This window comes from Ornithorhynchus anatinus, chromosome 10, assembly GCF_004115215.2.
Source record: "Ornithorhynchus anatinus isolate Pmale09 chromosome 10, mOrnAna1.pri.v4, whole genome shotgun sequence".
NCBI classification, from domain to species: Eukaryota; Metazoa; Chordata; class Mammalia; order Monotremata; family Ornithorhynchidae; genus Ornithorhynchus; species Ornithorhynchus anatinus.
In genome coordinates, this window is record NC_041737.1 from 12,970,270 (window position 1) to 12,991,380 (window position 21,111).

The window sequence follows — 21,111 nt, forward strand, 5'->3', positions numbered from 1 at the left end:
ACTCCACTGACGCATCTCTCCCAGAATGTCCCACCTCCAACTGCAACTGCTCTGGTAGTGTGTCCGTTGAGTTTTCTTGGTAAAAATAAGGAAGTGGTTTACCATTGCCTCCTTCTGCGCAGTAACCCTCAACTCTCTCTGTTGCTGTTACTGCCCGGCATAGGTGAGTTTTGACTTGTAGCAGATTGCCTTCCACTCACTAGCCACTGCCCAAGCTAGGAAGGGAATGGGTAGGCCTCTGCTTGACTCTCCCTCCCGTAGCCGAGACTGGGTAGAGTACTGGAAACTGTCCAGGGAGGTCCTGAGAAGGGGGACCTGCTCTAGAGTTGGGTAGAACTTGGAAAAGCCCGAACCATGTTACCACAGTGATTTTTTTTTATTGCCAATAATTTCATAGTTAACTGGGAGATCCTTTAAAAGTCCCACCTGAACACAAATCATCATAAATACTGTCAAACTCTGTATACAGGGCAGAGAAATCAGCAATGGTATTTTTAATTCAGATGGGGGTACAGATGTTTAATTACAGCAGGTCAGTGATTCCAGTTAAATAAAATTAAAAACCTTTCATTTTCCCAAATATAAAATTACTAAATTAATGTTTTAAAGGAACAATAACATGGTAAAAGCTTTAAATTACACCACCATTTACCACAGGAATTAAGATCACCCATTCCATTCTCCATCACTTTGGCAAAAGGATGAAATTTTTTTAAACAGTGTATAAACCTAACATAGCAAAGACTGTATACATCTTCATATTGCACATATTTATGTACAAGAGTAAACAAGCTGTAAAGTCAAATATAGAGCATATACTGGGAATAGCACAAATTGGTCACAAACTTAAAATGGAAAGATTAAAGCTGGTATGAGAATTAAAAATGTATAGAAATGAAATACACATATGTACAGAATTTTGGGATGGACTGTATTAACAAACAATATGTACATATCAATTTGTTTTACTATTTAAATTTTAGCATAATTGTGTTTATTAATACAGACCTTTGGTTATTAACTGCTTGACTCACCGCTCACATACTTTTTTCTAAATGCCAGTAAATACGTATAAAACAGCACTAAACCTTCTCATTCACTGGTACAAAAACTACAAGTGTCAGTTCCCTTAGGTCATCAAAAACTAGTGAATATCTAGGCACAAAAATAGTTCTTGTACTTGTACTCAACCTGAATGTGCCACAGGAAAAAAAATAAAGAATACTTAATATATTCAAGATGTGCAAGTTTAGCCCCACAAGATAAGGCTAACTAAATTTTAACTTCAGTGTTACGTTCACTGCTACATACATTCCACAATACTTGCTTACATGTGCCATTCACTTGAATACTACTTCTAAGGAAGAGAAATTAACTCTGGCACCCATTTCTTAAGCTATGAGGAGAACTTTGAATATTGCCAGTGGAATTTAAAAAAATATGTGCACCTTCTTATTCTATAAAGTCTACTATGAAACAACTTTTTTGCTCCTTCCCTATCCTCACCCTCTCCCCATCCCCAGACCTAAGTGTGTCACCAGTCTTTACTATATCTTGCACATGTCCAAACCTAGTTTTGGAAATCAACCTGAGTTTGCAAATGACAAAGCAGAACCACATATGGCGATCTAAGAAAAGTTACTTTCTTTTACGAGAAACGATCATGCAATTGAAGAGGAACTGGGCATCCCGTGAACGGCTGTGCTTGTTGGCGTTCCACTTATGGCATTGAAGATGTGAAGCGAGTTAGGTATAACACTGGCCTTCTCTTCTATTGGACAGATCTTGAAACAGGAAAAAAAAATAGACATTTTTTTTTTATTAAAAAATGATTTATGCCTGCCCCAAACAAGTGCTCAGAATATTCCAACCCACATAAACTTTTCACCATTGGCTTGGCACTGTGGGCAAGTCACTTAACTTCTCTGTGCCTCAGTTACCTCATCTGTAAAATGGGGATTAACTGTGAGCCTCACGTGGGACAACCTGATCACCCTGTATCTACCCCAGTGCTTAGAACAGTGCTCTGCACATAGTAAGCACTTAAGTACAAATACCAACATTATTATTATTTTGGAAATGTTGGTTCCAAGCTTTTAGCTCCAAATTAAATGACCACTCGTCAACCCCATTTTTTTAAATCTGGCAAAGGTAAGTCCCTTCCACTCTCCCTGCACTGGGAAATGAATGTTGTTTTCATCATGTGTTGACGGAAGCAGGATGGCCATCTCATATTTGGGGGAATTGCTGTATGGGCACCTGGTCACCCCTGCTCAAAATCGCATTTCTCCAGGTCTGAACTCAAGGTACTCCCATGCTGGCCGAAGGAGAAGCTTGATACGGAACCTGTGCTGGACCAAGGTGTTTCTGGGTGATGGCAGAATTCCTCTCTCCAGATATAAACTTTTTCAATCTCCTCCTTCCCGTCCTCTTTAGAGCACAAAGCAACTTTAATGCTTTCCCTGCTCCTTTCCATCCCACTCCCCCATACGTACACCTCCACTCCTAGAGACAAGCCGAACTTCAGGTTGGGAGTGGACTACCTAACTACAGCAGAAAGATTAAGAAAAACACAAGGAAGGCCAAAAGGCTTAATTAAAAGTAATGAAATTCCAATGCCAGCTATGAAGCTGGAGTTGGGAAAACCTCGGCCTGTTGACCACATCCAGCTGCTCAGAGCCCTGAGATCCCTTATAGGAGTGGAAGGCAGTGTGGGAACCTGTTCATTTCCTGAGCATTGCTGGCTAGAAAGACACACACACACACACACACACACACACACACACACACACACACACACACACACACACACACACAGTGTGCCTCGTTCCCCTTCTGTTCGGAACAAGGCCAGTGCCATCGGGTGGAGCAGGGAAGTAGTGTGGCTTAGTGGAAAGAGCATGGGCTTGGGAGTCAGAGGTCAGGAGTTCTAATCCCATCTCCGCCACTTGTCAGCTGTGTGCTTTGGGCAAGTCACAACTTCTCTGTGCCTCAATTACCTCATCTGTAAAATGGGGATTAAGACCATGAGGCCCCATGTGGGACAAACTGATAACCTTGTATCTATCCCAGTGCTCTTTTGTTTTGCTGTCTGTCTCCCCCTTTTAGACTGTGAGCCCGTTGTTGGGCAGGAATTGTCTCTGTTGCCAAATTGTACATTCCAAGCACTTACTACAGTGCTCTGCACACAGTAAGCGCTTAACAAATATTATCATCATTATTAAGAGAAGCAGCGTGGCTTAGTGGCAAGAGCCCGAACTTGGGAGTCAGGGGAGGTACTTTCTAATCCCTCCCTGTCACTTGTCTGCTGTGTGACCTTGGGCAAGCCATTTAATTTCTCTGTGTCTCAGTTACCTCATCTGTAAAATGGGGATTAAGTCTGTGAGCCCCATGTGGGACAACCTGATTACCTTATATCTACCCCAGCGCCTTAGCACATAGTAAGCGCTTAATAAATATCATTATTATTATTATTGGGAGGGAGTTAAGGCTGCAGTTAGAAAACCCTGTGCTTACTATGTACATTCTCCCCAAACCGCCAGCCCCCAGCCAGGCCCTGTGTAGGGAGAATTTCCCTTGAAATATTTTTCCTCTTTTTGAAATCCTTCTACTCTCTGCTCAAATTTTCCAGTATTGCACTGATCCATTGATCCAAGGTCCCTCTCTGGGGGACACTGACCCCTTCATCCTCTCCAAGAGCTAACTGTGCCCCTAGAAATCCCACCCTCTTTCTCTCCATTTCCTGGGCAGTATTTTGGTAGTCCTCTTTTTTTTTTTTCAAAAGAGCCCAACGCCAAAATTTCAGCAGAAGCCAGATGTCTACTACTTCAATACTGGTGAATACAACTTTAAAGTTTAGAAAACAAAGAGCAAAAACAAACAACGTTACCATCCCATCTGGCCATGGTTGCATAGGAGAAGAGAGACAAAAAGTTAAGACATTCTCTTAAAGTTGCAACACTTTAGCAAAAATAAGCCCCAGAGTTGAAATCTGTGTTATAAAGCCTGTGTTCATTAAATAACTATTTATCTCAATCACTCTGTACTAAATGCTAGTGAATATACAACAGAATTAATAGACATGATCCCAGCCTTCAGGAAACTGGCAGTGTATTAAGGGAGACAGGCACGAAAATAAATTACAGACCATTCTCTTTTCAGTTCCTACTGCCTCACCTCTGAGACACCTAAATGCCTTTCCTTCTCAAATCTGCCAGACTGATTCTCCCTTTCTTCAAAGCCTTACTGAAGGCACATCTCCAAGAGGCTTTCCTAGGCTAAGCCCCACTTTTCCTCATCTCCTACTCCCTTCTTTGTCACCCTGACTTGCTCCCTTTGCTCTCTTCCCCCACTGCCCACACAGCACTTATGTATACATCTGTAATTTTATTTATATTGATGTTTGTTTCTTCCCCCCATCCCTTAGAAAATGTGAACTCATTGTGGACAGGGATTGTCTCTTTATTGCTCCATTGTACTTTCCCAAGAGCTTAGTAAAGTGCTCTGCATGCAGTAAGCACTTAATACGAACGAATGACTGAATGAAATGAATGACCCACACAGAACATAAGTACATAGCTTTAAACTACCTGTCACTTATTTTTATGTCTACCCAGTTAGAATGTAAATTCCTTGAGGGAAGAAATGTGCCTACTTTATTGAACTCTTTTAAGTGCTTAGTCCAGTGTTCTGCACACAACAATCAATCAATGGTATATGAGTGTTCAAATACCATTGATTGATTGACAAGCTATATATATATACTTTTATATATATATATCAGCATGCTAGAGGAATGGCTAGATCCCTTTAAAATCCAGATTGATGAGTTGCTCTAGGTTTTGTTTTAAAGTTGCAAAGAAACACTCAGGCATAGGAAATGATCTGCTGGTTCAGCTACATGATCCATCCAGCCCTGAACTTTGTCTCATCGTGGTACCAAAGGTCATCTGAAGGAAGTGTGCTCGTCGCCCTTCTGAATACCCAACCCCCTTGGTAACAACTGTAACTTTTCCTTCTGATAATTACCACAAACTTACCATGACAATGTATTTAAACCCTTCTAACTGGTCCCCTCAGCATCCTTACTTTCTTCTTCAAGTAACCCATTACTGCCCTATCCTCTATCGTCCTATCGCCCTCTGAGGTGCCAGCAGGGAGTAAGCAAGACTTTGGACAGAATCTGGCTCAACCAGAGTACTAAAAGGATTCACCTATGAGCATTTCCAGGAAAATAAAACCAAAGAGGAAAGGCACACAATGAGTTAAACAGGTCACTCTGATGCACAAAAATGTATAGAGAACTAAAGAATTTGATTTCACTCAGGGAATGAAGTTGGAGTGGGGCTAATGTTGTGAGGGAGCAGAGCACAAAATCAGAATCTGAGGTAAAGAGGGAGGCATCGCCTCTGAGGGATAAGTGGCTGGCATTTGACAAAAATAAGTAGGTTTTCAGGTAAATACTTCAGAACTGTAAAAGGCATGAATTAGGCATGTGACTGTAGGTTTTTATTCATGCCTACTGGCAGCGTACCATTTTCTTCATGAATTAGTAAAGTGATCACTCTGAAACAAAGGCCTGGAGAGTTTATATCCACACAGGCTGAAATACCAAGCTTGGCTATGCCGTTAGAGTAATTAATAGATTTATGCAATCCTGAAGCAATGGGCTGAGTAGGGGTAGGCCTGCTGACGCCATGCCTGGAACCTAAACTCCTTCTAAAATGGCAGTTTATGGGGAGGTTTTAGGAAAATTTCCCAAGTGAGTATGGAGTTCAATTCGAACCATCGACTAACTATTAGAACTCTAAATGCTAGTTTTTTCCTGCTGTCTTGGCGTTGGGATTTTAGGCTTACTTGTTCATGCATAATTTCAGAAAGCTCTTTTGCCATTTCCCGGTAGTTAGCCTTCATTTCTTCCTGATATTCCAACTGATCCTCCTTTATGAGCCGTTCATTTACTGCCAAAGCCTGGCCACAAGCTTCAACAAACTGTCTGAAATGCAAAAGGAAAGGGAGGTAAAGACAGGATATGAGGCGCAACCCACAGTGATTTCAAGTACCGGGCAGGTGATGGTCTGATAATTTATTCTTCATTAAAAAGAAAAATGAATTCCCCAGTTTCCAATGTCTAACGTGTGCACAAAGAAGATCCCACTACTGTACCTGAAAACTTCTTTCAACAGCTTCACCTTGTTGTCAGGGTATCTTTTTGTGTTTGCATCATCTAAAAAGGCCCGGGCATAGGCCAGAGGGCCAGCATTAACCTAAAGAAGGGAAGAGAATTGTGAAATTCAATAATGGGATAAACCCACAATGTTCTTCAGAACCAACAGTTTTATTGTCTTAATAAAGAGAGTTAAACTGACTGGATTTGATGCCAGGAGATGCTTAGAATGGCCTGGCAATCCCCTCATAACCTGGCTGTTGAGTAGACTTTTAATATAAACCAAGCTTTTAGGTTTGAGATTTAAACCCCTTGATGGAAAAGCTTCTCCTTTACTGATCAGGACAAACTACAGGATATTTAGCATTTAAGAGACCTTTTAAAATTAGGTATCTTAGGGTTATGTTGACTTTTTTTTAAATCTTTTGCCTTTTAAACATCTCCTGGGGATATTCTTAGCATGTCCAGTCCCCTGACACTCTGCCACCCCCCCCCGACTCCTCTGGCCTTCCTGACTCACCACTTACACTTCAACCCTGTAATTTCTTTAGTTCTTGTTAACTATGGCTTTGCTTTTCACTGGAGTGAAGTTGACCTGATGTGGGAGGGCAAGTAGGTGAGAGTGAGAAAGAGATGAATGGGAAGGGTTGTGCGAAAAGTAGGTTGGGAATTACTGATTTGCTTGCCAATTTCTTGGTAAAGAACAGGTCCCCTTGGGTCAAAAGAGGTCTGTAAACTCTTATGACTGCCTCATATATATTTCAAGGGTTAACAAGCAGCTTCCTTGATCCTTTTTAGAGCAAAATTCATTGTTCAATATGTAAAATTAATTGTTTCATTCAAGGCAAAAGTTTGGAAAACTCTCCTTTGTCAGCAACCAGTGATTTACTTCATGGCTTCAAAAACAGGGAAGATTAAGAGATGAAAGAGGGAAATGGGCTAGGGGCAGAAATGTATGAATGGAAACCTCTTTGTAATAATCACAGGTATGAGGCTATTAGGGATATGGTACGGTTCATGTTCGTTCCATTTTGGGGAAAATGCTACTTGGGAACTTTCAGCAAGAGACATGCATGGCTTTCTTAATTGTCAGAAGAGATCTCCTCAAACCAGAGGTAGCGCTCTGCATGAGGCTGGTTACTTTGTTCAATGACATAAGGCTTAGAGTTAATGTACCTCCCCAAAGGGACCTGTTTCTTCTTCTGATCACTGTCCTGCTCTCCGCTGACATTGGTAATTTAGAAGAGGGCACAATCAAAGTAAGTCATTGGAACTGCAATGGCTAGACTCTTACAGCAGCAGAGGGATTAACGTGAAAAATAACTTTTCCGGTTCTGGGTTTGAACTCTCCCAACGGTTTAGTTCATGGCTCTGCTCATAGTAAGTGCTCAATATATTCCACTGATCGATTTTGTTTGGTGGAAGGAAGCTGGGATCTCACCTGCACGCTGACACTGCCCTGTAGTTTGAGCTGCAGCTTGATCATGTCCACTTCAGCTGTGGAACACAGCTGCCTCAGCTCGGCCACTTTCTTACTCATCTCATCAATGGCCACTTCTATTGGGTTCAGATCTGTGTGGTGCTGGTACATCACAGGAATGCGTTTTTTTACGTACGGGAAGCAGTGGATTGCTGTGTGAAAAGGAGATAGGTTCACATATGGAGTTATCAAAAAAAAAAAGATTTGGTAAAATCATGAATGCTTACAAATATGGATTTGTCCTCCCATTAGTCTCCCTCCCACCTCACCATGTGCCATGTTACTCATCCTGCATGGGATGCTCTCCCTCATCCCTTTTGTCAACCTCTCTCTCCCTATAGAATGTATATGGACCCGCACCCACCGTCATAGCACAAAGAAGAGTAGAGATGGCACCCCTCCCCATGGACAAAGCAGAATCTAAAGGAGATGGCAAAAGCACTTTGACCTCCCCACTATTCCTTCCGCTGTCTAGGAGGGTGCTCTATGTAACCTGCCAACCCTTGAAGACAAGGCTCTCCACTCTGCCAGATCCAAGGAAAATGGCAGAGCTCTAGAATCTGATTTTTTGGGGGTGATATTTGTTAAGCACTATGTATTGAAAGCTGTTCTAAGCCCTGGCGTAGGTACAAATTAATTAGGCCAGACACAGTCTCTGTCCCACATGAGCTCCCAGCCTAGGCAGGACAGGGAACAGTTACTCCTATTTTACAGTTGAGGTAACTGAGGCCCAGAGAAGTTAAAGTGACCTGCCCAAGGTCCCACAGTCAGAGATTAGCAGAACCAGGATTAGAACCCAGGTGCTTCTGACTCCCAGGCCCATGTTCTTTCCAGCAGCAGGCCTTGCTGCTTCTCTGCTGGTGGCCACCTGAACTCTGTGGAGCAAGGAAAAAGACTTGCTGCCCAGTCTTCCTCTACACAGGATCTTCCTTAACATATGGAGCCCTGGGGGAAATGCCACTATTATCACCATCTTTAAGAGCTGAGTGCTGAAACTGGCATGGGATCTACCCAATTCCCACTGCAGGTAGGATTCCAGCCTCCACTCTCTGGGATAGGCTACTAAAGATCATTGTCAGTAATGTCCTCCCAGAATTGCAATGTGGCTTCTGACCACGGCAGGGTATGGCAAGTGACACAGGAGGAAGGCAGGGAACAAGAGTGAGACCCCTATATGGTGTTAGCAGACCTCACAAAAGCATTTGCAAAATAGCAACCTCATGAAGCAGAAGACCTGAGTCCTAACCTTTCCACCATCACCTGCCTGCTCTGTGCCCTTGAAAGAGTCCCTTCTCTGGGTCCGTTTTCTCATCTGATAAATGGGGATAACAAAACCTGTTCTCCCACCCTGTGGACTCGGAGCCCCAGGGGGGAGCTAGACTTTATCTGATCTACTTACATTTTATCTACTCCAGTGCTCAATACTCTGCTTGGCCCAGAGTGAACGCTCAGCAAATATCACTATTAGTATTACTTGGTCCCACTGACAACAATAATGATAATGGTATTTGTTAAGCGCTTGCTCTGTGCCAAGTACTGTTTTAAGTGCTGGGGTAGATACAGGGTGATCAGGTTATCCCACGTGGGGCACCCAGTCTTAATCCCCATTTCACAGATAACTGAGGCCCAGTGAAGTAACTTGCCCAAGGTCACAGAGTGGACAAGTGGCGGAGCCAGGATTAGAGCCCATGACCTTCTGATTCCCAGGCCCATGCTCTATCCACTATGCCATGGCTAATGTGGACAGCAAATCAATCAACTGTATTTATTGAGTATTTATGGTGCATAGAGCTCTATACTAAGTACTTGGGAGAGTACAAAACCACAGAGTTGGCAGCCATGGCAGCATGGCTCAGTAGAAAGAGCACGGGCTTGGGAGGCAGAGGTCATGCGTTCAAATCCCCGCTCTGCCACTAGTCAGCTGTGTGACTGTGGGCAAGTCACTTAACTTCTCTGTGCCTCAGTTACCTCATCTGTAAAACGGGGATTAAGACTGTGAGCCTCACGTGGGACAACCTGATTACCGTGTATCTGCTCCAGTGCTTAGAACAGTGCTCTGCACATAGTAAGCACTTAACAAATACCAACATTATTTATTATTATTTTTCCCTGCCCACAGTCTAGTGAAGTTTGCAGCAGTTCCAGAAGCAGCTCTGCTGCACACACCACCTGGGTTACGGTGCCTTATGGTACAGAATTGGTGTCATGCTGAAGTCACATTGGCATAAAATCCCAGTAGGCCCTTCAAAGTGTGCTGTATCTCTGCTCCCTTTTTTGCGCCCCCCTGCCCCGGAGGGATGTAAGTAGCGCTGAGCAAACCACTAGCACTCCAATCAATTTCTTTGTGCAGGTTCCCTGTCCCGAACTCTCAGTGCAGTGCGGCCTAGTATATAGAGCATGGGCCAAGGAGTCCGAAGGACCTGCGTTCTAATCCACTTGTCTGCTGTGTGACCCTGGGCAAGTCACTTCATTTCTCTGGGCTTCCATTACCTCATCTGTATAACGGAGATAAGACTTGTGAGCCCCGTGTGGGACATGGAATGTATCCAACCTGATTAGCCTGTATCTACCCCGGTACTTAGTACGGCGCCTGACATATAGTAACTGCTTAACAAATGTCATTAAAAAAAACCCCAAAACCCATGGGAGACTCCATCCATCCGCCTGAGCTGAAAATCATCCAAAATGAGGGGAAACAGCCCTTTTTACAGAAACTCAAAAAATACGCTTGGGTCCAAGAGATGGATTTGTTGGGATAAGTAGTCAAAACGGAACTGGACCTTTCTGGAAAAAATCCCCAATATAAAACGATGGACTTCTTCGGGAATCCTCTTCCCAAGCAGCATATAGTTGCTACAAAATTTTAAATGAAAGCACAACACAACCTTCATTCCACTTCCTTTCCAAATTCATTCATTCATTCAATCTTTGCCAGACCCACCCCAAAAACCCAGAAGAAACAAAGGAAGGGTTATCCCCACCATCACAAAGAGAATAAGCATAGGGCAAAGCAGCACCTGTGAGAATTGTGCGCCGTTTACACTGCTCTTCCACTCCACCTTGTCTTTTGCCAGCTTGAGTGAAAGGCATTTCAAACATGAAGCGACGAATGTTGTGTGTCCTTTCAAACTCTGTTTTTCTCTCTTGCGATTCCTTTTCATCAAAGAATGGGATTACGTGCGTAACCTGGATGTAGGCATATTTGGAGTCCAAATCCTTAGGGTTTACCTACAGATGGGGGCCGGGGGGGAGAGAAAGAGGCTGACTTTTAAAGGGAAATTTTATCCTGTTCCCCAAACTGATCTTGTTAGATTTGCAAAGTAAATGCTTGGCTCTGAAAACACTGTAGGTATGTAGAGTAGACAGGTCTGGAAATTGAAGCCCCCAGTTTATCAAAATAGTATCATCTTAGCTGTAACAAACAATTCATTGCGATTGATGAAATAACATCTCAACTCTCTCCTATTGATGATAGAAAAGAAAGTAAAACCCACTGAAACGGGGGGCTTTGGGAGTGGAGGGTGCCGTGGTAGGTCTGAATGCTTTGCAGGGGAAATGCAGCTTTACAGCTAATTAGACTGAGGTTAAATTCCTCCATGACAGATTTGAAGCAAAACTACATTTATTATGTTAATGTTCACAGTCAGGGAATTTATCTAAGGGAGGCAGGATAGTCTAGGGGAAAGAACAGGGACTGACTGAGAGTCAGGAAATTTGGGTTCTGGTCCCTGGCTCGGCCACTTGCCTTTTGGATGACCTTGGGCAAGTCACTTACCTTTTGTGTGCCTCAGTTTCCTATAAAATGAGAATAATTTTTAAAAAAGACCTGTTCTCTCTCCTTTTTGGTGTAGGACATGGACTAATTAATTTTACAATAATTGCAATATTTGTTAAGTACTTACTCTATATCAAACACTGTTCTAAGCACTGGAGAAGATACAAGATAATCAGTTCAGGCACAGTCCCTGTCCCACAAAGGGCTCACAATCCAAATAAGAAGGGAGAACAGCTACTGAATCCCCATTTTACAGATGAGGCACAGAAGTTAAGTGACTTACCCAAGATTACAGAGCAGGCTTGCGGTGGAGTCAGGATTAGAACCCAGGTCCTCTGACTCCCAGGACCGTGCTCTCTCCACAAGGCCATGCTGCTCCTTAATTATCTTAATCATCTTGTATATTCTCCAGCACTTAGCACAGTGTTTGGCACACAGACTACACTTAATAGTAATAATGACATTTACTATTATTAGCCCAAATCAGCCCTACCTTGCCAGAATCCTGTATCATCTTGACGTTTTCAGAACCAAATTTGTCTGAGTAAAGCTTAAGTAGTCTCTGGGATATTTCAGACAGAGGGGTGAGTTTAGGTTCCTTGTAAATATATTCCTTCCCATCTTCATCTTCAAAGAATCCCTGCCAAGCAAACCTGAGTTAGAGCTGTTTCATGACCCTGAACAATGGTTTACACTTCAGGAGTGTGCTTTTACACTTTACCAACACAACTGCAGTGACCATGTACTGGTTGATTACTGGGGCTCAAACGAAAGAGAAAAGTCTCAAAATAAAACGCCATTCAAACAGGCTCCGAGAGGGGAAGAAAAATAAGAAGAATGTGAAGGTCAGCTACAGCATGGGTGCAGAGATAAAGAAAGCACACACCATGACAGATTTATTCAAGGGGTGCCGAAATCACACACACAGTCTGAACAATTAAGGGTCCTGGATTAAAACTGCACTTTCACATTCAGCTATAGTGCTTGGCTTCATTCCTGTTTCACATTCCAAATTCTTCACCCAAGGTGGCTTAGTAGTCTCTTAATGGGATGGGCAGAATCTTTCTGCCAGTCTGTCCTTTGAAGACAGATTTCACAATTTCAGTGAAACAAATCCATGTCCAGGGAACAGTCATGATGCCCCTATTTTGGCATATTGTTTTCAAATGCAGTTTATTCCGGTATAAAACACCTGGAAATCTTGGGGAATTGTCACTGTTTCTCATCTGTTTTTGCAATCCGTCTCGGCGGACTGACAAATGCTAAAATATTCCTCAATCCATGGAGGGTGAAACAGGTTATTCCTTGAAAACCAAAAGCCAAATCTGGGTTAAGATTTGAAATGATATATTCAAAAATAAATATCCCAGTCCTAGAATGAAACAGACAAAACAAGGGCAAAGAACATAATGCATGTAAAAAAAAAAAAAAGAAAAAAAAATGCAGGCTGGGCTAACAAAAATGCCCACACCAAAATAGGAGTTTAATGCAGTACTTCTTACTGCATTATTGCTTTGTAGGCATTGACTGTAATTACCTCCACGTCTGTTTCACTGTCTGTAAACTGGTATTGCTATAAAAGTTATAAGAGACAACAGAATAAATTGAAGGTTACACACTGCTCATAGTAATGCACACCCCTTTTCACAATTGGTTACCAACTGTTCAATTTAATAACGTTAGAGAAGTGTAGGTTAAAGCTAGAATTAAGGAAGAAAAATCTCTCCCCTTGGGTTCTGGGAAATATTACGTTGGTCAATATACAATGAAGATATGGTATTACAGAAGATGAAGATGTCATAGACACAAAGCCACAAATTCTGAATTTTGGTTGAGGACATGCAGTACAGATGTATAGAGAAAGCAGGTGATTTATTTCTGTAAATTGGAATCAAATGTTATTTTAAAAATTATAATAAGGTCTAGGGACACAAAGGTTTTGAAAAGCCAACTCACACACCACAAAAAATGGCTCTCAAACACGGCTAGAGATGTTTGACAGAAAGAGAACTTACCGCTGCCTTAAGAAAGTAATAAAAGAAAAGACAGAAAGAAAGGAAAAAAAAGTAGAAAGTTTACTGAGGAAGATAGGAATCACAGACACAATAAATTCATCACATCAGATGATTATGTGTCCAAACAGCATTTAGAAGAAAAAGGTGCTTAGCATAATTTAAAAACAGTTTTCGAATGCCCGCCAGCTTGTGGAAAGGTTCGGGGTTTTCTCACCTGTCCAAAAAATGCCACTCGGAAATACGTGCCCAGCAATCTCTTGCCGGTATGCATGACCTCCGTTACTTTGCTGTATGCCCTGTGTAGGGTGTCATAAAGATGGGCCAGCCTCTGGAAACAAGAAAGAGAACATTTTATCTCTCTGTTCTTTGTAAAGACTAGATTGTTTTAAAAATTCTCGCTAACCTTATATATGACAAAAAGCAATGACTTAGAGACCGGCTCTCCCTGGAGCCTATCTGTGAAGATACTGAAACAGTTAGTTGTTGACGTGTTCAGAATGACGTTTTCTATCCAAAAAGTAGTGAAAATTTGCAAAAAGCTGTTGTTAGGATGGATGACAATATATAAAGTGAATAACTTTAAAAATGGCTTTAATCAATCGATGGTATTTATTGAGCACTTACGGTGTGCAGATCACTGTACTTAGCACTTGGGAGAGTATAATCTAATAGATAGGCAGTATCCCTGCCCCTTTAAAGTTTTCTCATTTTTTTTAGAAAACTAAATCACAATGAGTGATTCTTTTTTAGCTTTCATTTAAATCATGAAGGAGTTATTCTCAGATGAATTCACAGGGATTTTGCAGACTTGAAGCTCTTTCAAAGATAAAATCCCTCAGGCAAAAGAAACAAGCTAAATCTAAAATGAGATACTGGGCGCTTTCCAAAGGGAAAACTGATATCCCATAATGAAGAGGTTCATTTCAGTTTTCTGAAACCCATTAGTATTAAAACTTTTCTAAAACATTCACAAAATGAATTCCCATTTTAGAAGCATAAAGTAACTTGGAAAGTAATGTCAATAATAATGGCCATGGTTTGCATAAATGAATAACTCCTCTATGAAAACTGAATATAACAAACAAATCTTAAGCAATCCATTTCGCCTGTTGTCATGTTCCTCAAAGTTAAAGACAGTCAAAAATGAAAAATTTGTAATTCATTTTTGAATTGAATTAACTTTTCACTTGTAAGAATGCAGATTATTATTGGGTTTAAATGTATTTAGAACATTCAAACGACAAGCTGGTAGATTTGAAAGGGAGTTTCCTGGTTTAGTGCTCACAAAAACAGAAAATCCAAAATCATATACCTCAAAATCTCTGCGTTTTTCATAAATGGGAATGATAAGTTTATAGATGTCGGCAATCAGTTCATAGCGCTCAGCTTTCCAGAGCCCATCTGCACACTGCTCTAGCAATTCCATCAACACATCCTGTTTGGAGGAGACACAAGAAAATGCACTTTTTAAAAAGTTTTACTTATTTCTCTACAGCTGGAAAATAACTTCAACAGAATAAGTTAAGGCTAAAACTACCCAGGATAAGCCTGTATTGTTGGTCAATACAGGGTCTAAAGACAAACCAGAATTGAGCATTTAAAAAAATAATCTAAAATCATAATTGAATCAATTTGGCTGTCTACAGAGTTCAAATTTAGTGGCTGACTGGACACAAGGAGACTTGGGCCTGATCAACCCAAACCAGAGGCAAGTCAAAACATTAACTAAAAGCAAGCCTGCCATTTTCTTTCAGTGTCTACTAGGTGTGACCAAATTCTACAGCTCCCAGTAAACGGGACTCAGTTTTAGATAAGGACCATTCTTTTCAGGCCATTACATCACTCCCTTCCCTCTCTACAGGACTTGGGTGAAGCAGGATGGTCTAGTGGAAAGAGCACAGGCCTGGGAGTCAAGAGGACCTAAATTCTACTCCCGGCTCTGCCACTTACCTCCTGTGTGACCTTGGGCAAGTCACTTCACTTCTTTGTGCCTCAGTTCCCTCATCTGCAAAATGGGGATTCAATACCTTCTACTGCAACACGGGAGACCTGATTTTCCCTTGGCACATATGAAGCGTTAAATATCACAGTTATTATTATTAATTATTAAGAATGTTCACTTCCTGTCTGTAGGGATTGACAAGTCTGTGAGGCAGAGAGACACAATCTTTTCCCTGTTTAACCAACTCTGATCAAGAGGGCCAATGGGCAGGAGGGATGTGATTTCAGTGAAAGGAAGAAGCTGTTCAGAGTGACCCAATCTGGATGGACAGGCAGCAGTCAGTATAGTTCTCTTCAAATGTTCAGAGAATATGGAAGATATGTGCTATGTTCTGGGCTAAGAGGAAAGAATCTGGCTCGTGCGCTGTAATACAAGTTCTGAAAATTCACACGCATTTCTGATTCTAGTCCTCACTGTAAATGCAACTGCCAAATTAGTCTTAGCATTATGAATGCCAAACAACAAAAGATGGAAAAAGATAAATAAATGGTCAAATCTTAGCAACTAAATGGTCCAGTCTCTCTCCTCTGCAGTCTTATATTTCCTCCTGCCTTCAAGACAGCTCTACACGGATGGTCTGCTGACACCTTAAATTTAACACATCTAAAACAGAACTCATCTTCCCCAAGTCCTCTCCTCCTTCCAACTTTACTATCACCGCAGCCACCAACACCATCATTCCTGTTTCAAAAGTCTGCAATCTTGCCATTACCCTCTACTTTTCTCTCTGTCTTTGAACTCACACATTCAGTCTCTCACCAAATCCTGACAGTTCTATCCCCAAAACACTTAGAATTTACCTTTTCCATTCCACCTGGACTGCTATCTCTTTGGTCCAAGCACTTGTCATATCCCATCTGAACTACTGCAACAACCTCCCTGCCACCCTCTCCAGTCCATATTTCACTGTCCTGCCTGGATCGTTTTCTGAAAAAACCGTTTAGCCCATATCTCCCCACTCCTCGAAAACCTCCAATGGCTGCCCAACCATCAAACAGAAACTCCTTTTCATCGGCTTTAAGGCACTCAGCCGATTCCTCGCCCATGTCCTCATTTGGGCCTGGAACTCCCTCCCACTTTATATCTGACAGTTCACCACTCTTCCCACCTTCAAAACCCTCCTAAAGTCGACAACTCCTCCAAGAGTCCTTCCTTGACTAGGCCCTTATTTCCTCTACTCTCTCTCTTACTCACTTGGCTTTATACTCCTTATGAACTCTGAATTCTTACTCTAGCCCTAAGCACTCTAGTTTGCCTATCTGTAATTTCTTTTAATGTCTTTCTCCCCCGGGGACCTTGTAAGCACCTTGTGGGCAGCATTCATGTATATCAACTCTATTGTACTGTACTTTCCAAAGCACATAGTAAAATACTCTGTTCCCAGTAAGCGCTCAGCAAATACCATTGATTAACTGAATTAAAATATTGTGGGTATAAGTCCTGGGAAGAAAAATGAAGAATGGAAACTTGAGACAAAGACACTCTGCAGTAAGACCATTTGTGGCCCAGGTTTTTCTGAGATCATTTTCTTCCCAAACAGGAAACAATCCTGGCAACGCAGTGGAACTTGTGCTTTCAGTGATCAAACAGAGATGGGTTTAAATGCTTTCAAGCATAAAGTCTGATGGCTTTATCACCTTGTTTAATATTTAAATTAGTATTCTTTTTTACTGCTTAATTGCAGGCAAGTGCAGGGAACTGTAAGGAACAACATTTTAATAGCTTTATGCAAAACCATAAAATCCATTTCGTGCAGTTGGAAAGTACCCTTGTCGTGTAATTAGTACAACCTAGGAAATATCTACTTGTTCAGATGCACTGGACTCTTAAATCAGCCTTACATCATTAGCATCTTCACCACAATTTATTACCTGAAGCACATTCACTCAACCCACCTCTACCCGTAAAGATGTTTCACCTATTGCAGTGGCCTCAAAGACAGGATGAATGCTTGCCTTGACTCTCATATCTTTTATGCCTTGACTGATCAGTCCTAGGACACCAGTAAATCGATGGCAATTATGGAGCACTTACTGAATGCACAGCATTGTCCTAAGCACTTGGGAAAGTACGATACAATAGAGTTGGTAGCTGTGATTCCTGCCCACAAGGAGCTCACAACCTACAGGACCTTGGTAAGTCCATTCAATTGGTCTAAAGGGCTGTCTCTTTCTAATCGCAATTGACACCTGCTCCCCGGAAGTACACAATCACTCCTGTGGCTTCGATTACCATCTCTAGGGGGATTATTCCTCAGGCTACTCTCCAGCCCCAACCCCTCACCTTCTCTGTTGTCTTGCAATTCCTCCCACCTTCGAACTTACTCCCTCAGTGCCCCCTGCCCACTTCAAATGCGACATCCTAAACGTTCTTCTATGACTTGCTCTACACCGATGCCAACAATACCATATTCCCTGACTCACCAGCCTTTAACCATGTCATTACGTCCTTGACTTATCTCTTCTTCAACTTGCATATTCAGTCACCGAATCTTGTGGGTTCTAACTTCACAACATCCCTCCTCCAATCTGCTCTGCCACAGTAATGCTCAGTGCCACTGATGGATTGATTCTATTTTATCCATCCCATGAACTCTGCCTCTGGGACTGTAAAATCCCTCAAGGGAAGGTATCTGGGCCTTCTACTTTCTTTATATGCTCCAAAGTGCCTATTGGTGCTCTAGATTCACCAAAGTGCTCTGCACACAATGAATACTCATGTGGATGAAATTAGTACTATGTTCTCCTACCTCACAGGTTTTAGATAGAGACCACTCTTCCCTATCAGCTTAGTCAGTGAGAAACCGGAAAGAGGGAATGAGTCCTTTCCTCTCCTTTAATGCATTTCTTCACTAAGCAAAGTGGATAGAGCATGGGCCTGGGAGTCAGAAAGTCATGGGTTCTAATTCCCCCCCTGCCACTTGTCTGCTGCGTGGCCTTGGGCAAGTCCCTTCACTTTTCTATGCCTCTTTACATCATCTGTATAATGAGGATTGAGGCTATGTGCCCCTTGTCGGACCAGGACTGTGTCCAACCCAACTTGTTTGTATCCACCCCAGCCTGGAACATAGTAATATAATGCCTGGCACATAAAGTGCTTAACAAATACCACAGTTATTATTAGGCAACAATTTCTGAGACCATTCCAGTGTGAGAAGCACCACCATAAGGCCAATTACAATTGTTAGGTAACATGAGGTAACTTGGCATAAGCAACCCTTGGCTCTTGACCACCACTCAGTCACTACTGGCCATCTCACAATGCTCCAGGACCCTATTACTCTAACAGATTCTGCCACCTTGGTCTGTCCATCCCTTTTTCCTCTATATTGACACTTCCACAGGGAGGTTGGGCACACAGGGGGTGTTTTATAGGGAGAATCACTGCATTTTGCTCAAAAAGGCATCCCTTTGCCCCAAGCACCAATCTTGCTGGCCTCTCACTGAAGCTGTAAAATGTGCCTGATGAAAGCAGTCCTTCAGTTTTTTTCCATTGTTCTTCTATCCTTTTTTATACCTGTCCTCATTATCACCATCACTGCAAGTGACTATTGAGTTCTTTCTCCAGGTCAAACTCAGCATTAAGAACCTGGGAGGTTACAAAACACAATCCCTGGTTCTCAAAGAGCTCGTTTTCTAAGGTAGGGTAGAAAAAGAGATAGGAAAATTCACTGCATATAAAAATCCAACAGCCCTCAATCACAAACTCAGAGAAAATGACTACTAAACAATGAAATGACTGAACACCTGCAGAAAGAAACATGTGGCCTAGTGGAAAGAATACGAGACAGGGAGTCAGCGGGCCTGAGTTCTAATCCCAGCTCCACCGTTTGTCTGTTGTGGGACCTCAGGCAAGTCACATAACTTTTCTGTGCCTTAGTTTCCTCAACTCTAAACTGGGGATTCAATACTTATTTTCCCTCCTACTTAGACTGTGAGCCCCAGATGGGACAGAGACTGCTTCCGACCTGATTAATCATAACCCCAGTGCTTAGATGAATGCTTGACACATAGTAAGCACTTAATAAATACCATAAAAAGAGTCCCAACTCTCTGCTTCCCTTGGGGCCTGGATAGTTGGAAACAATTTCCCAATAGTCTAAATTTTACCTTCCCGTGAGATAAGGGCTTCTCTCCACATCCCATTTCAATGGGTCTTAGGTAGCGGTGGACTGTGGGGAGAGAGGGGGAGGGTTCCTGGTGCCTAAGAACTCTGGCTGTGGAGGTCCAATCAATCAGTCCATCAATCATATTTATTAACCACTTACTTTGTACAGAGCACTATACTAAGCACCAAGGGGAGGACACTACAACAGAGTTGGTAGACACATTCCCTGCCCAGAAGGAGACCCAGATTGCTATCTTTCTCCTGGAGATAATTTGTAAGCCCGTCAAACGGCAGGGACTGTCTCTATCTGTTGCCGACTTGTTCATTCCAAGCGCTTAGTACAGTGCTCTGCACATAGTAAGCGCTCAATAAATACTATTGAATGAATCTCATTCCAGGTATAAGCTCTGAGAGAATAGAGACTGCATGTGATTAGCATCACACATATCGTCATGATGGAATGACAATGAAGAATTGTGACTTGCAGGCAGAAATTATTTAATGAAAGGAGGCTGTGACACAGACATGGGGTAACTGTGTCCCCCCATAAGAGAGCATGCTTAGCGTGGTGAAACGTGCTTTAAAAAGGGGCTGAAACCCATCCTAAGAAAGCCTACTGTCCTACCACTAGCTCAGAGTGTTTACTGAGCACTTACTATGTGCAGAGCACTATGCTAAGTGCTTGGGAGAGCACAATAAAACAGAGTTGTGCTTGGAAGATACAGGAGAAGCAGCGTGGCTCAGTGGAAAGAGCATGGGCTTAGGAATCAGAGGTCACAGGTTCTAATCCCGGCTCTGCCGCCTGTCAGCTGTGTGACTCTGGGCAAGTCACCTCACTTCTCAGTGCCTCAGTTACTTCATCTGTAAAATGGGGATGAAGACTGTGAGCCTCACGTGGGACAACCTGATTACCCTGTATCTACCCCAGCGCTTAGAACAGTGCTCTGCACGTAGTTAGCGCTTAACAAATACCAACATTATTAGACACGATCTGAGAAGGACTGGTATAGTGGATACAGCACAGGCCTGGGAGTCAGAAGGTCATGGGTTCTAATCCCAGCTCTGCCACTTGTCTGCTGTGTGACCTTGGGCAAATCGCTTCACTGCTCTATGCCTCAGTTACCGCATCTTTAAAATGAGGTTTGAGACTGTGAGCCCCATATGGGACAGGGACTGTGTCCAGCCTGATTTGCTTGTATCCACCCCAGTAATTAGTAGAGTGCCTGGTACATAGTAAGTGCTTAACAAATACCATTATTACTATGATGATCCCTACCCTCAAGGAGCTTTGAGTCTACTCTGGGCACAGGACTGGACTAAGAGCTTGGAAAAGTGCAATAGATATGATCCCTGCCCTCATGAAGCTTGCAGACTGGTCAGAAATACATTCTATTATTTCCATGCAGTGTTAGGGATAAATCTTTTCCTTTAAAGAAGACTTTCCCTTAACCTGGAGCCACAGAATTTAGTATCTCTGGAAATTCAGTTGCACTCCCTATTGTGTGCCATGTTTAATCTCCTTGCCTTACTTCGAAGAGCCCTATGTGAGGACTTACAAATGAATGA

The 21,111-nt window shown here is 42.4% G+C and overlaps 1 protein-coding gene across 23 annotated transcripts in view; it reads right to left on the reverse strand.

Moving 5' to 3' along the window:
- Window positions 1-357: 357 nt before the first annotated feature.
- DOCK9 (dedicator of cytokinesis 9) overlaps window positions 358-21,111 on the reverse strand; it is a 221,118-nt gene continuing 200,364 nt past the window's right edge. For 14 of the 23 annotated variants that reach the window (XM_016228430.3, XM_007671897.3, XM_029072756.2 and 11 more), the window contains 10 exons: window positions 14,749-14,871; window positions 13,651-13,764; window positions 13,437-13,442; window positions 12,959-12,994; window positions 11,915-12,061; window positions 10,664-10,874; window positions 7,608-7,798; window positions 6,166-6,266; window positions 5,857-5,995; window positions 358-1,784 (listed from right to left, as the gene is read on the reverse strand). In XM_016228430.3, the coding sequence (XP_016083916.2) occupies window positions 1,662-1,784; window positions 5,857-5,995; window positions 6,166-6,266; window positions 7,608-7,798; window positions 10,664-10,874; window positions 11,915-12,061; window positions 12,959-12,994; window positions 13,437-13,442; window positions 13,651-13,764; window positions 14,749-14,871 (1,191 nt within the window). In that variant the 3' untranslated portion in view covers window positions 358-1,661. Of the gene's footprint in view, window positions 1,785-3,889; window positions 3,898-5,856; window positions 5,996-6,165; window positions 6,267-7,607; window positions 7,799-10,663; window positions 10,875-11,914; window positions 12,062-12,958; window positions 12,995-13,436; window positions 13,443-13,650; window positions 13,765-14,748; window positions 14,872-21,111 lie in introns of all 23 variants that reach the window. The other 9 variants (XM_007671952.3, XM_007671924.3, XM_029072759.2 and 6 more) reach the window with 3 other exon arrangements.